This window comes from Papaver somniferum, chromosome 10 (genome assembly GCF_003573695.1).
Source record: "Papaver somniferum cultivar HN1 chromosome 10, ASM357369v1, whole genome shotgun sequence".
NCBI classification, from domain to species: domain Eukaryota; kingdom Viridiplantae; phylum Streptophyta; class Magnoliopsida; order Ranunculales; family Papaveraceae; genus Papaver; species Papaver somniferum.
In genome coordinates, this window is record NC_039367.1 from 102063997 (window position 1) to 102078021 (window position 14025).

The 14025-nt window shown below is 36.5% G+C and overlaps 2 protein-coding genes across 2 annotated transcripts; both read right to left on the reverse strand.

Annotated features, from left to right (window-relative positions):
- Positions 1-1074: 1074 nt before the first annotated feature.
- LOC113316034 lies at positions 1075-3142 on the reverse strand. Its single transcript, XM_026564268.1, has 4 exons — positions 2274-3142; positions 1984-2183; positions 1658-1752; positions 1075-1575 (listed from the first exon to the last, which is right to left on the reverse strand). Exons 1-4 carry the CDS (start codon positions 3140-3142, stop codon positions 1075-1077), a joined length of 1665 nt encoding a protein of 554 aa, XP_026420053.1.
- A 4786-nt stretch (positions 3143-7928) lies between these two features.
- On the reverse strand, positions 7929-8668 carry LOC113318384 (60S ribosomal protein L27a-2-like). Its single transcript, XM_026566542.1, has one exon. It carries the CDS (start codon positions 8572-8574, stop codon positions 8131-8133), a length of 444 nt encoding a protein of 147 aa, XP_026422327.1. The 5' UTR covers positions 8575-8668; the 3' UTR covers positions 7929-8130.
- Between the last annotated feature and the right edge of the window lie 5357 nt (positions 8669-14025).

Sequence of the window (14025 nt, forward strand, 5' to 3'; positions counted from 1 at the left end):
AAAAAAAAAAAAAAAAAAAAAAAAAAAAAAAAAAAAAAAAAAAAAAAAAAAAAAAATCTAGAACATACAACATTACTTATTGAGTAGCAGTAACGGTAACCTTCTTTTCCTTTAGGTTTTGGAACAGTGAAAGTCTGAGAAAGTGTTTGAGTCAGACTACTAACACCTGCAATGCTCTGTGACAGTGTTTGATGCACCTGCAGTCCTCTGCCAGACCTTCCTATGCCACCTCTTGAACCTCTACCTCCTCTGGATCCTCTACCACATGTTGTGTTTGATGATGATGCAGCACCAGCATGTGTAGGTTGAGAAGATGATGCAGCACCAGCATGTGTAGGTTGAGAAGATGATACATCAGCAGCAGATGAAGATGAAGCAGCTCCTCTCCCTCTTGTTCCTCTTGTAGCTCTACTTCCTCTCCTACTGGTACTAAGTTGAGCTGGATCTGGATAAGAAGTGGAGTGAGATCCTCCTTGAACCATGGTTCTCTGCCTCTTTCCTTTTGGATTAGATCCAACAGGTGCACCAGCACATGTTCTCCTGTTGTGCCCAATTGTCTTACATCTTGTACAACTTCTAACCTTCTTCTCTGTGTGACCCTCATCATAAGCTCTCTTTCTCTTCTTACATGGTCTTCCTGGTTTTCTAATGTCAATAGGAGGTCTCATTTTGAAACTGTCTTCTGGCTACACAATGAAACAAGAGAGAAAGAAATAAGAGAAAAGAAGAGAAAGAGATAAGAGAAAGGGAAGAGAAGAGAAGGAAACCCTAATTAACAAAGAAATATTTTCCATAAAGTGAAAGATTCCAAAAAAAAAAAATTACATATAAGGACATGTACAGTAAGGGTAAAGTTGTTAATTACCTCATCCCATTCTTCTCTGCCTAGCAATAAACCCATCTCAGGAGCATAAGTAGCTCTCAGAGCATCAACCAGATAGCAGTTGTTGCAATAACTACCACCAAAAAACACACAAAATCATTAATGTTGCCTGAATCAATAATAAATGACCCATTCAATATGAAACAAATCCATTATATATGAAAAAACATAAACAAAGTAGGGAAGAAAACTCACTCAGCCCAATTAATTCTCATATCCATCAGTACATATACACCATGTATGCAAGGAATTCCTCTAAGTTTCCACTGAATGCAACTGCAAGTTTTGTCAACAATATCAACTTGAAACAAAGAATTGGTTTCAATGCTCTTCACCTCATATAACCTTCCATAAACTGCTTCATTAACTCCTAGGTGAGCTGTGCATTTCTGCATCTTCTTGATCAACTTCAAAACACTTGGCACCAACTGTCCAAGTTCCAACTTATCAGCCTCAGCTCTTCTTTTATAACACATACCCATAATGAGTTGACCATACATCATTCCAAGAGTACAAATGGGCTTGTCTCTCATTGGGCCAACCATGTTGTTGAAGGACTCACAGAAGTTGTTGTTGGTGTGCTCAGAGCTTGTGGATTGGTCATAGAATGCCCTAGACCAGTGTTTTGGAAGTTCCCTCATCATGTATGTTGTTGTTGTTGTAGACAACTTTGCAAGCTCATCCATGTTTACCTAGTCATAAGAGTAACATTATGAATTAACCAAAGAAAAATTGTAGGAATCTCAAATAACATAATGTTGTTGAAGGACTTACTTTCCAATGTCTTTCCTTGTAACATAGTGCAGCATTGCATACTAGTTCATGTAGATTTCTACCTTTGTGGTATTTCTTGAAATTTGCATACATGTCTGCATGTGAAAACATATAAAAAACATTAAAACCACTGAAACCATGTTAACATATAACAAACAAACTCAACATATCTTACCTGAAACAGTATCTTTGGTTATGATCTGGAAATAATTCAGAAATGCTTTCTAACAACCCTTTCTGCCTGTCTGAGATAAAAGTCAGCTTTCCTCTAGGGTGATTGATTATATGGGTCTTCAACCATTTCAAAAACAGGTTCCAATTTTCACCAACTTCCTTTCTAGTAACCATTATAGCCAATGGCAGTACCCTATTCTCTGCATCCAAAGCAGTTGCAGCCATCAGATACCCACCATGCTTTCCAGTCAAATGACAAGCATCAAACCCAACCACATTTCTACAACCAGCATGAAATGCTTTCAGTAGTGCTGCAAAGGAAATTGTCATAGACTCAAAGAAGCCATCAAAACTGCAATAAACATGAAACATATAAGCACCTAACTATATACATTAATGTTCAATTTCATAGTTATAAAAGTGTCAAAAAAATGGAACTCACCTTCCATATGTATAGTTTGTCAAAGACCCAGGGTTGGTTTTCTCCACCATATCACAAAATGCTGGAACCAATCTGTAAGACTCTTCATAACTGCCATTTACTCTTTCTAGTATCTTTGTTCTAGCTCTCCAAGCCACATGATATGGAACACTGGTATTATGAGATGTGTGGAATTGGTCTTGTAAACTGAAAGGATTTGGTATTGGGTCTCCATTCTTCAACCTATCATACAAAAACTGAGCTACAAATTCTGCATTTGCTGTCCTATTTCTTGTTACACCTTCATTCACACATGTATGCTCCAGGTTGAACTTTCTAACTATGAAGGTAGGTTCATGACATCTAACACTTGCATATATAAAAAACTCACAACCCTGAGACTTGTTATACCTACAATTTACTTTGATCCTTTCTTTATCATTAGGCTTCAACCGGTACTGGAACTTTTCCTTCACTGCATATGCCCTTAAGTGCCTCTTAAAGTCTTGCCTATCCATAAAATCCATCCCCATAAACATGGTATCAACATCCACAAATTGCTTAGTATTACTAGTGTCATCATCAAATTCAGTTAGTCTTTCAGTAGCTTCTACATGTGCCCTCCAAACTTTCTCATACTGATTGACCCATACTGTTTCATTACCATCATCCTCTGCAAACACTTGAACTGATAAACTCTGAGAGCCACTAGAAGTATCATCACTGTCATCATCAGATGGTACGTTATTTATTGGTGCTTTTCCTTTAGGTTCATACACCTCAGTAACACCACAATTATTATCATTTGATGCTTCATCTACAACAAAATAAAGATAAGTTAAAATGAAGATAAAGAGATGCAGACAATCAACCCAGTGAGATAGAAACATTACTTGCATTTCCCTTTTTCTTATATAGTTGTGGATGTAGGAAATCAAAAGAGTCCATTCCACCAAAGTAGTTGTTCACAAAATCAGTATACACTTCAATACCCTACTCTGCATCATCAGCAACTGGACTTCTACAATCATCAATGGGATGACAGTCATCTGGTTCATTATTTGTGAGTTGTATGTTTTCATACTCCAACAGTAATTGTCTTGCTTCATCTGATATTTCAGCATCCACAACCTCACCATCATCCACATTAACAAATAACTTCTTACCACTGACACTACCCAAACTTCCTGTTATTGCATCAATGGACTTCTTCAACAGTCTAGGACTTCTCCTTAATAGCTCAGGAGATTTACTATACAAGATCCTCTTCTTAGGTGTTAAAAAAGTAGCTGGGTCAAGAGTCACTGGTGCTGCACCTCTTTCAATGTGTAACCTTGATGTACTCTTCACTTTCTCAGGTGTTGAATAAAGACTCTTTGAAACTGACAAACAAGAACTGGAAGGGAATTCATCACCAAGAGGAACCATCCTATTTGTAACATTCATGTACAGATGAATATACCCATCAACTTCAACTACTCCTTCATCCCACATTTCAAAAAATTCATCATCATTACCAATATAGAATGGGTCTGTCTCACTGAAACAAGTCAAATTCACCTTCTTAATAGGTGGTAACTGGTATGCAGCATGAACAACATCACTAAAACCAGTCAATCCACCAGAATTTACACTTACATTATCAAAGAATCTAACATTATTTGTATCAGTTTCTTCAACCCTAAAACTTCTTACTGGGTTCTTCACATATTTCCTGCACAGAGACATAACAAAATTCAATACACAAATAAGAAACATATGAAATACCCAATTGATTGTAATTAGGGTTTACGAAAAAGGCAATGAAAACCCAATTTTCACTTTTTAGGGTTTATGAAATAAATCCCCAAAATCGAAAAATTAGGGTTTCTGAAATCTAATATGAAATTGACTGAAACAGGTTTTGATTACCAACCTCATGATGTTCGCGTACATTGTGACGATATCTTTTAAGAAAACCACCAGATGGAACAACCAGTCACCTTCTCTGCTTGAAAATCTTCAGAAAATATCACTACATATGGATCAAAATCATACACACGAACTACAGGCGGTTATTAGGGTATGTTTGTGATGAAAACCACTCGAAATCTTTCTTCGTCTCTCAAGTATCAGAGAATCGCCATTTTTGCAGAGAGAGTTTAGATAGAGATAAGGCGGAGAAGAAGATGGAGTCGAAAAATGAAAACCCTAAGTTTTCTTATTTGTCCAATTTTATCCATCTGTATATCCTCGAGTTCCGTCAATCGCTAGATGTAGGGTGCAAGATGTAATGAATCCTGGCCGCATAGGTTATTTTCTAGATCGATACTAACCCAATCTACGGTATCCGATGAACTATGGTTCGGTTAGGGACATTAGGGTAAATGGCCACCTGATTTTAACTCTGACCCGGTGGGTCCTATCGAGTTAACACCCCTTTTAACGGAAGTGACTCTTTTGTTAATGGATTGTAACACTAAGACAATTTTACAAATCGGGTGCTAATGCTATAATTGTTTTATACGTTTCCCTTCTTTTAAAACGGGATACCAAAGTGCCATATGTGTTCCGTGTTCCTTTGTATCAAAGGGCAAATAAATAAAGAGCCGTATAGGAAAGACTTTCACTCGCTCGAATAAAAAAGAAGGTATAAGGAAGACTTTCACTCGCTCGAATGAAAAAGAAGGTGATTGAGTTTAGGAAAGACTTTCACTCACTCGAATAAAAAAGAAGGTGATCGAGTTTGGGGTGAAAGGGGTTCTCCTCTATCCATAGTAAGACCTAATTTAATCAACTCTTTCATTTTGAAAGAGACTCTCAACCCCATAGCCCTTGCTATAAAGAGCGTAACATGCAAAAGATATAACCTGCATATATAACATGCAAAGGAATAACATGCAAATATAACCAAACCACCAAAACTACTGTGTACAAATTGACAGTGTACACCGAATTTTTCCACCTTAGCTACCACTATTTTAAATTATCTTTAGGATGTAACATGCAAAAGATATAACCTGCAAATATAACCAAAACTACTGTGTACAAATTCTACTTCCCATGGGGCCTCACTACACTGGAAAGAATTCTATAGGAAAAGCGAACAAACAAATTCTTCTACAACACTGTTGTCTTGTAATAATACTGTGAAACAAATGTTGTCTTGCAATACATTAGATGTTTTGTAATAATTTCTTTCATTTACACAATTCACAAGTTCATAGCTCTTACAAGTTCAAAAGACCACTACACTACAAACCCATGAAATTTATACAACTATACAACCATACCATATTGGGGGGCAGAAACCATAACAGTAAAAAGAAAATAACAGAATAAAACCCTAACCTTCCTACTCCAAAACAATGCAAAAGAATAACCTGCAAATATAACCTACTATTTTAACCTACTGTTAAACCATAACAGTACAAATTGACAGTGTACACCGAATTTCCACCTTAGCTACCACTATTTTAAATTATCAGTTGGAATTCATCATCCATTTCCACCTTAGCTACTAGGGGTGCACATACCCTACCCCTACCCGCCAATCCTACCCTATCCGCCAATGTTTTAACCGTATCATATCCTACCCACTATTTGGCGGGTAGGGTGACGGTTAAAAGATTTCTTACCCACCGTTAAATGGATAGGGTGACGGGCAAAGCAAAATTATCCTACCCTACCTGTTTACCCGCCTTATATTGAGAAGACAAAATAACTCTTCTAATGGTTGCAAAAACCATGGTGATGCTCCCAGATGACTTCCAATCTCCATCTCACGACATCCAGTAGATAGCATCATCATCATCTGAGTGTTCATTGCATCAGTATAAGAAAAGTTTGACTCGTTGCTAATACCACCATTGCAGAAATTTTCAAAATTGAAACTGCTCATTGGTTGAGTCATTGGAGCCATCATATCAGAGGCATTATTGAAGAACATCGGTGGATAATCAGATAGGATAACTTCCATGGGTCTGGTATAAGAAAGTGGCTCCAATGCCGTAGTATCGCTTTCCCAAGTTGTAGTAGTAGTGGGCTCATGATCAGAAGCTCTCTCTGGATTATAGCAAGGGTATTCTTTCTGTGGGGGTTCATTGGACATCCCTGCTCCTCCTCCATCCATGGACTGAATTTTCTCACTTAAAATTTCAATTCTGGATCCCAATTTGCTACGGAGCTGTTCAAGCTGATTGATACTAAATCCATTCACCTGTCTTGACATAGGCATTTCATCATACTCACGAGTCTTCTCTTTTTTCTTATCATCAAAGATTAGTTTATCACGTTTTTCTTTAGGAATTTAGAGATACCGTTTGGTGATTCTTTGAACTTCATTCATGTTTCCAGGACATATCTCAGGTTTACCTTGATCTGGATCATAGACAAAAAAAAAAGAAAAAAAAGGTTATACCCGCCACCCTATCCTACCCGACCCGCCAGATAATGGGTTGGGTAGGATCTTACCCGTTTAATAGCGGGTAAGGTGGCGAGTAAAAATTTTCTTAACCACCAGTAAACGGGTAAGGTGGCAGGTATAGGCCATATCCTACCCACCCTACCCGTTGTGCAGCCCTATTAGCTACCACTATTTTAAATTATCAGTTGGAATTCATCATCCTAAAGGGCGTAACATGCAAAAGATATAACCAAAACTACTGTGTACAAATTCTACTTCCCATGGGGCCTCACTACACTGGAAAGAATTCTATAGGAAAAGCGAACAAACAAATTCCTCTACAACACTGTTGTCTTGTAATAGTACTGTGAAACAAATGTTGTCTTGCAATACATTAGATGTTTTGTAATAATTTCTTTCATTGACACAGAAAAGATCATAGCTCTTACAAGTTCAAAAGACCAGTACACTACAAACCCATGAAATTTATACAACTATACAACCATACCATATTGGGGGTTAACCTATTCGGCTACAAACCCCCATGAAATTTATACACTACAAACCCCCATGAAATTTATACAGTTAGCCTATTCGGCTCAAAGAATGAAATCTACAATTTCTAGGCACTACACCTACACGGTGATAGATAAGACCACTGATTAGCCTAGAAATGGGTCACAACACTGTCACACCAAAAACTACATATTCTTGCTCTTGAAGGATAAGAAAACTTTAAACCTAGACAACTGTCCATTTACCCATAGCCCTCAAACATGGTACAACCTAACAAAACCAGCATTGCATTGCATAGACCTATCATTTATTTGGTACATCTAAAAACAGCATGGATTGGCATAATACGTAACATAGGTTAAACAAGAAACATATAAACTCTCATGTTCTTCACTCACAGTAAGCATATCAAAATCCTTCAAAAGACGCCTTGAAACATTGAATAAAAGCAATTAGGCATAATGTAAAGTACAAACATTCTCTCTAGCAAAAGAAAGAAATTCACGCTAACATGTTAAAACTAGGAAGTCATACTGAAACCCTAACTTCCAAGTTGTAAAACAGTAAAATTTGAGCCGGGCATCATTAGAAATCAAAACACCAGTACCAAATAGTTTAACTAATCAGACTACCAGATGGAATCTCAAAACAAATCCTTCATTCACTGCAGTAAAGTATGCAAATCTAGATCCGCAGGGATGGTTTTATTCATAACTACCAAGACTATCCAAATCATGTGATTCATCCATGGCCTAATTATCAAACAAAACAAAACGCACAAATCTACAACATTCCAAAAAGATAATAACAAGTTTTAAGCATTTAACTAAAGTTTTTCTCACAATTTAGAAACCATACTAAAATCTCATAACAAAACTGTTTAAACGGTACTTAAAAAACCAAAATCTTTAATAATCCATCAACATCACGATTCATTCAAGAAAAGGTAAATATTAATCCACTAAAAGAGCAACTTCCTTAAGCTGTAAGAATAACAGCACCACCAGCATCCTTAATCTTCTTCTCAGCAGTCTTTGAAATTAATTTAGCTTTAACAACAATAGGCTGATTATCAGGCAAAACACCTTTACCCAATACTTTAAAGTATCCATACTGAGTAACATCAATAACTGGTGCTTCGTCAGTACCTTTAGCTTTAGCTTTCACATCTTCAGGTACCATCGACCATAACTTATCAATATTAACGATTGGACAATAAAACTTGTTTCTGAGTTTATGAAAATACCTCATACCAACCTTACCGAAATAACCAGGATGGTACTTATCGAACAAGATACGATGGTGATGCATACCTCCAGCATTTCCACGACCTCCAGGATGCTTCCTGTGCTTACCTACACGACCATGACCAGCTGATACGTGACCCCTCTTCTTCCTGTTCTTCTTCAAATGGGTTGTCATTTCTCTACTGTTTGATCTCTTTGGAAATCCCTCTGGTTTAGTGTGGAGCGGCAGGGTTGACGATGCTAGGGTTTCGTTTACAACTTATAGAGCGGAATGATTTATGCGATCAGATTTAGGGTTTAAATTCCAATTTTGTCCTTGGCCACAAAAAAAGAAGAAGAAGAAAACGACGTTTTGAAACCCTAAATACGAATCACTGGGATTAAAACCCATGTGATTAGTCCAGATGAGTACATGTTGACACGGCCATACTCGGAATAAAGCCCAGTGACTATAAGAGCATCTACACAAGTACAAGTAGGAGTGACTATGGGCCGGTATGGACCGGTTTTTACCTCATCCACATATCCAATTCACTACGAATTTTAAATTTGACATCCGCATCCAATCCAACATCCAACAAATTTGTATCCAATAGATGCACGGATGAACGGATTGGGTGCGGATAATCCAATGGATTTGAGTAAGTTAAAATTTATAATGAAAAAGTAAATCATATATAGATGACTTCTTATAGAACCTACACATTTTATACATGTATTAGGATATAACCCGTGCCGCAACGGCACGGGTTTTGGCATGTGGTCCTATTAAGTTATTAAAGGTTTTGGTAATCTAAATGTCAACCCCCGATATGCAGCTGCCCAACATGATTTATGACACTGAAAACTAGGGGTGTGCATACAATCCGGAACCGCAGATTTCATCTGCAACCGTCCGCAAAATTGCGGGTGAAAACCAATCCGCAAGAGTCTATAGCCGGTCACGGGTGAATTCTCAAATCAGCAAGGTTTAGCGGTTTGGTTGCGGTTGGTTTTGTAAATCCGCGGATTTATCCGCACCGTAGGGTAGTGAAGGAATTTCATAAAACTTATTAGTAATTTTTGATGATTATGTTAATTCAATTGTTAGTTTGCTTCAAGTTATTACTTATTAGTAATTTTTGTTTATGGTTCTTGATTAATTGCATGGTTGTAGTTAGGGAATTCTTGATTAATTGCATGGTTGTAGTTACTTACTTTGCTTCCCTTGGTTGAGTTTTTTAGGAATTGGGGGAGATTAGTTTGAAACTCTTTTTTTTATGAAAGCATGTTCAGTTTACTTGGGAAGGAAAGTATTCTGATCGCTGTATATAATTGCCCGGTTCTTAAGGCTACAACTTTACAATCACAAATATTTGTTTGTGCCAGGAGTTGCGTATTATGTTTGGTGGGCATTTAAGAAGTCAGTGCTAGTGTATGAAAGTCACAGCCAACCAACTCATGTAGGGAAGAAAATGAACAAGTTAAAGCCATAATCTAAAATGAAACTTTTACCAATTGAAATCGTATTAGTACTCCTTTTCTTTCTTTTTTTACTAAATCCGTGGTTAATCCGCATCCGGCCCGTACAATTCGCTGATCCGCAGAGGTCATATCTGCGGGTGATTGGACCGATCACAGTTCAATTTTTCGAATCCACAACTTTAACGGTTTGGTTGCGGGTGATCTCTAATTCACAACCGTCCATCCGTTGCACACCACTGCTAAAAACCAAAAGCCGCATGAAGTTTGTCACATCCCTTACTTATTTAGCAAAATTTGTAACATAACAGTACCCCACATTCTGAATTCTGCTTCGAGCATATTAGAATTTGAGTAACATCTTTGGCGAAAACACAAATATGAACCAAACTATATCTGATTTTTTAAGGGGGAAATGTGTCCTTTATTGAATCAGTGTATGTGAGATTTAACTTCTTCCATTTTTTTTGTTGCTCTCTCTGTCTCCGAGTGATTGCAAACAACTGCATATTTTGAAGTTCTAGAACTAGGAGCACGTTTGTTTTTTCCTCTATATAGGCAGAGGGTTCTATATAGAAGTTTATTTCTATATCTATATAAATATCACTATATAATGTCTTTTAAAATCATGTTTGTTTGACCATTATCTAACAACTCTATATTATGTAACTAATGTTATATATTTCTCATTTTACCCTTATAAAATTCAAAAGATCCATGAATATCCATTACAACCAAAGATGTTCAAAAATTCCAAAAAGAAAAAAATGTATTAGAAAATACAACCAAAGATGTTCACTTTTTCTAAAACAGGGCGAAAGTATACTTTTTCTGAAACGGGGTAAAAATATCACTTTTTCTGAAACGAGGTAAAAATATCACTTTTTCTGAAACGGGGTAAAAATATCACTTTTTCTGAAACGGGCGAAAGTATCACTTTTTCTGAAACGGGCGAAAGTATCACTTTTTTTTAAACGGAGAAAAAAAATCACTTTTTATGAAACAGCGCAAAAATCACTTTTTCTGAAACGGGGCAAAAATATAACTTTTTCTGAAACGGAGCAAAAATATAACTTTTTCTGAAACGGAGTAAAAATATCACTTTTTCTGAAACGGAGGAAGTATCACTTTTTCTGAAACGGCGTGAAAGTATCGCTTTTTCTGAAACGGGAAAAAAATCACTTTTTCTGAAACGGAGCAAAAATATCACTTTCCCTGAAACGAGGGAAAAAATCACTTTTTCTGAAACGGCGTGAAAGTATCACTTTTTCTGAAACGGCGTGAAAGTATCGCTTTTAATGAAACAGGGCGAAAATATCACTTTTTATGAAATGGCGTGAAAGTATCACTTCTTCTGACACATGCCAGAGTATCACTTTTTCTGAAACGGGGCGAAAATATCACTTTTTCTGAAACGGTGTGAAAGTATCACTTTTTCTGAAACGGGGGAAAGCATCACTTTTTCTGAAACGGGGCTAAAGTGTCATTTTTTCTGAATCGAAGCAAAATATCATTTTTTCTGAAACAGCGCGAAAATATCCTTCTTCTAAAAACGGCGAAAGTATCACTTTTCTTGAAACATGGGAAAATTTAGATATTAAATTAAGGAATTATTTTGGACATTATAAGTTTATTCGAAAGTATATTAGTCATTTGAAGGTTTAATAGAATTAGAGGTTCAAAGATAACACCTCATTGGTGCTATTTGATTTCCTCTATATAGATAGAGATTTGCCTCTATCCATGTAGAGGTAGTGGGAAAAACAAACACCAATATAAATGGGACCCACTACATAAAGGATAATAGAGGTTAGTCTCTACCAATGTAGTCAATATCGGCCGTATCGGCCGATATGTCGGGGATATTTCGGATATCGGCCCAGAACGATACGATAAGAAGGATATCGGGGATACGATACTCGCCCGATAATATCGGCCGTATCGGTCGAATATCGGTCGTTTCGGTCAAATATCGGCCGTATCGGTCGATACGAAATTTTCCTACATTTCCTGATATGAGACGGTATTGGTCGTTTTCTATAAAGTTTAAGGGTAATTTTGGCGAAGAAAGTCTTCCAGGTGGTAGTAGAGGTGCATGTAGCTCTCGAAGCAAGTCTACTAAAGTTACTCTTTTGTTTTTTTGATAAAATTGATGTTATCTATTATATCTTATCCGAAAATGTGTGGAGAAATGTTTAATATAAAATTATAGTCTCTAAATCTAGAACCGATATTTCAACGATAATATCCCCGATATAAAATCGTACCAGTGTATCGGTCCCGGCCGAGATGAACCGATATCCGATATTAACTACATTGGTCTCTACGTAGATGAAAAAACAAACATGCTGTAAGTTTTTTGAGAGATTAATTTAAATAGTCCTTGGTTTGAAATCATCGTTTAGATACCATGTAAGTGTAGGTATCCAAACATGCAAGGAATCAGACGGAACTCAAGTTAATCTGACATAAAATGAAATGAAAAACTTAAAGTTGAATTGATAAATTCCAGCACTTCGAACACTCAGTAAATTCTCTTTTTCTTTTCCTTTTTTCTTTTCTTTTTGAGGAAATAATAACTTAGTCATATGCATGACAAAGAAGTCTTATATAGATTGGTTTGTTGGATAATGGATATTCGAAATACTCCCTCCGTCCTAATTTAATATGCGTTTTTGGGGGCCACTCGAAAGGATTTAGGGGTCAACAATAAAACAAAAAAGGTCACCCAAAGGGAAAATGTAGCCAGCCCTTATCTCGCATAATTCGTAATGGCGAAATTACCCTTATATATTCGGAGGATATGATAACATTGTTATCCTCCGATTGCAATCGGAAGCCAAAATATTTCCCAGACTTCCGATTGTAGTCGGTGCAGTATTAGAATGATTTGTGTTTCATTTTTTCCATTTCTTTTTCATTTTTGAGTTGTTAGAGTTATAGAGAAGAAGGTGAAGGAAAAAAAGAGAAAACCCATTTTATCACTACAAAAATGGATGGATATGAAGAAGAAGGTGAGAATCATGACGAAGAACAAAATGTTGAGGGTTCACGACCGTTTAGAGAAGACGATTTGGGGTATATGTTGAATGATCCAAACTTTTGTGGAGAGGAAAACATAGACGACCCTTTCATGGAAGAAAATGGAAAATCGCCCGATATTGAAGCTAACGATGCATGTAAAACACAGGTATTGTGTTAAGAAACTCAAATACTCGATTTGCATGCGTTTGTGTGCTTTTGTAAACAAGAAAAACCGATTATTGCATGCATTGAATGCCATGAACTACCCAGATTCGGTAGATAATTTGTAGAATAAACCTACGAATATAACACACTGAGTACCAAATATGTATATTCGGTAGTTCCAAGATACTAGTTTACTGCCGAAGATGAGAAAAAACCCCAAACTGGTTTTCCAAAAATATCTACATTCGGTAGTTATGTAGAGTTATTTACCCCCGAATGGCCCCAAAAACGAATTCCTCAGAAAATTTCAAAACTCAGTATTCTTATCCTTTACAATCGGTAATAGTTTAACATTCTTTGACTGCCGAATATAACAGTGGCCTCGAAATAAAATTTCCGAAAACTTGAAAATTGGATGTTTATCGATTAAAGTTATCTTCCGGTTATTTATATTCGGCTGGTTTACTATATATTTTAGCTTCCGATTATATCATTTTTTGCACTCAGTAAACTGTGTACATTCATTTGCATAAATCGGGTGTTTTGGGTAACCGATAGGATTCCGAATATAGAGTATTCGGAAGTTTGACTTATTTAATAACCTTCGATTATTGTATAATAATTTATTGCTTTCATATGCAGGCCGTTGAAAAGTTTGTTGATGACTTCTATTTGAGGCCCGACACTTCCCTATACTATGCAAACGATTTGGTATACTCATTACTACTTTTTTCTTTTTTTCAAAATTTATATGTTAAATGGTTATGCTTATTAGATATGTTTTGTTTTATGCACGTTTAGACATTTGGAAGTAAGAAGGAGGCAAAGGAATGGCTTATGAACAAGGCAAAAGATAACATGTGCGTGGTAGTTCAAAATAATCATGTTAGTGACACTCGATTTGAAATGATTTGTGAGCGAGGTGGGACGCGAAAGAGTCACGAGGGAAAGAATAGTAAGTACATACGGAAGACGA

Bases quoted from the DNA above. Each gene is read 5' to 3' on its own strand.
- LOC113316034 (XM_026564268.1), bottom strand. From the start codon at position 3,142: ATGTTTCTATCTCACTGGGTTGATTGTCTGCATCTCTTTATCTTCATT. The intron at 2,184-2,273 runs GTGAGTTCCATT...TGTTTATTGCAG, and splicing joins ACAAACTATACATATGGAAG to TTTTGATGGCTTCTTTGAGT. The intron at 1,753-1,983 runs GTGAAAATTGGA...TTTCACATGCAG, and splicing joins GGTTACTAGAAAGGAAGTTG to ACATGTATGCAAATTTCAAG.
- LOC113318384 (XM_026566542.1), bottom strand. From the start codon at position 8,574: ATGACAACCCATTTGAAGAAGAACAGGAAGAAGAGGGGTCACGTATCA.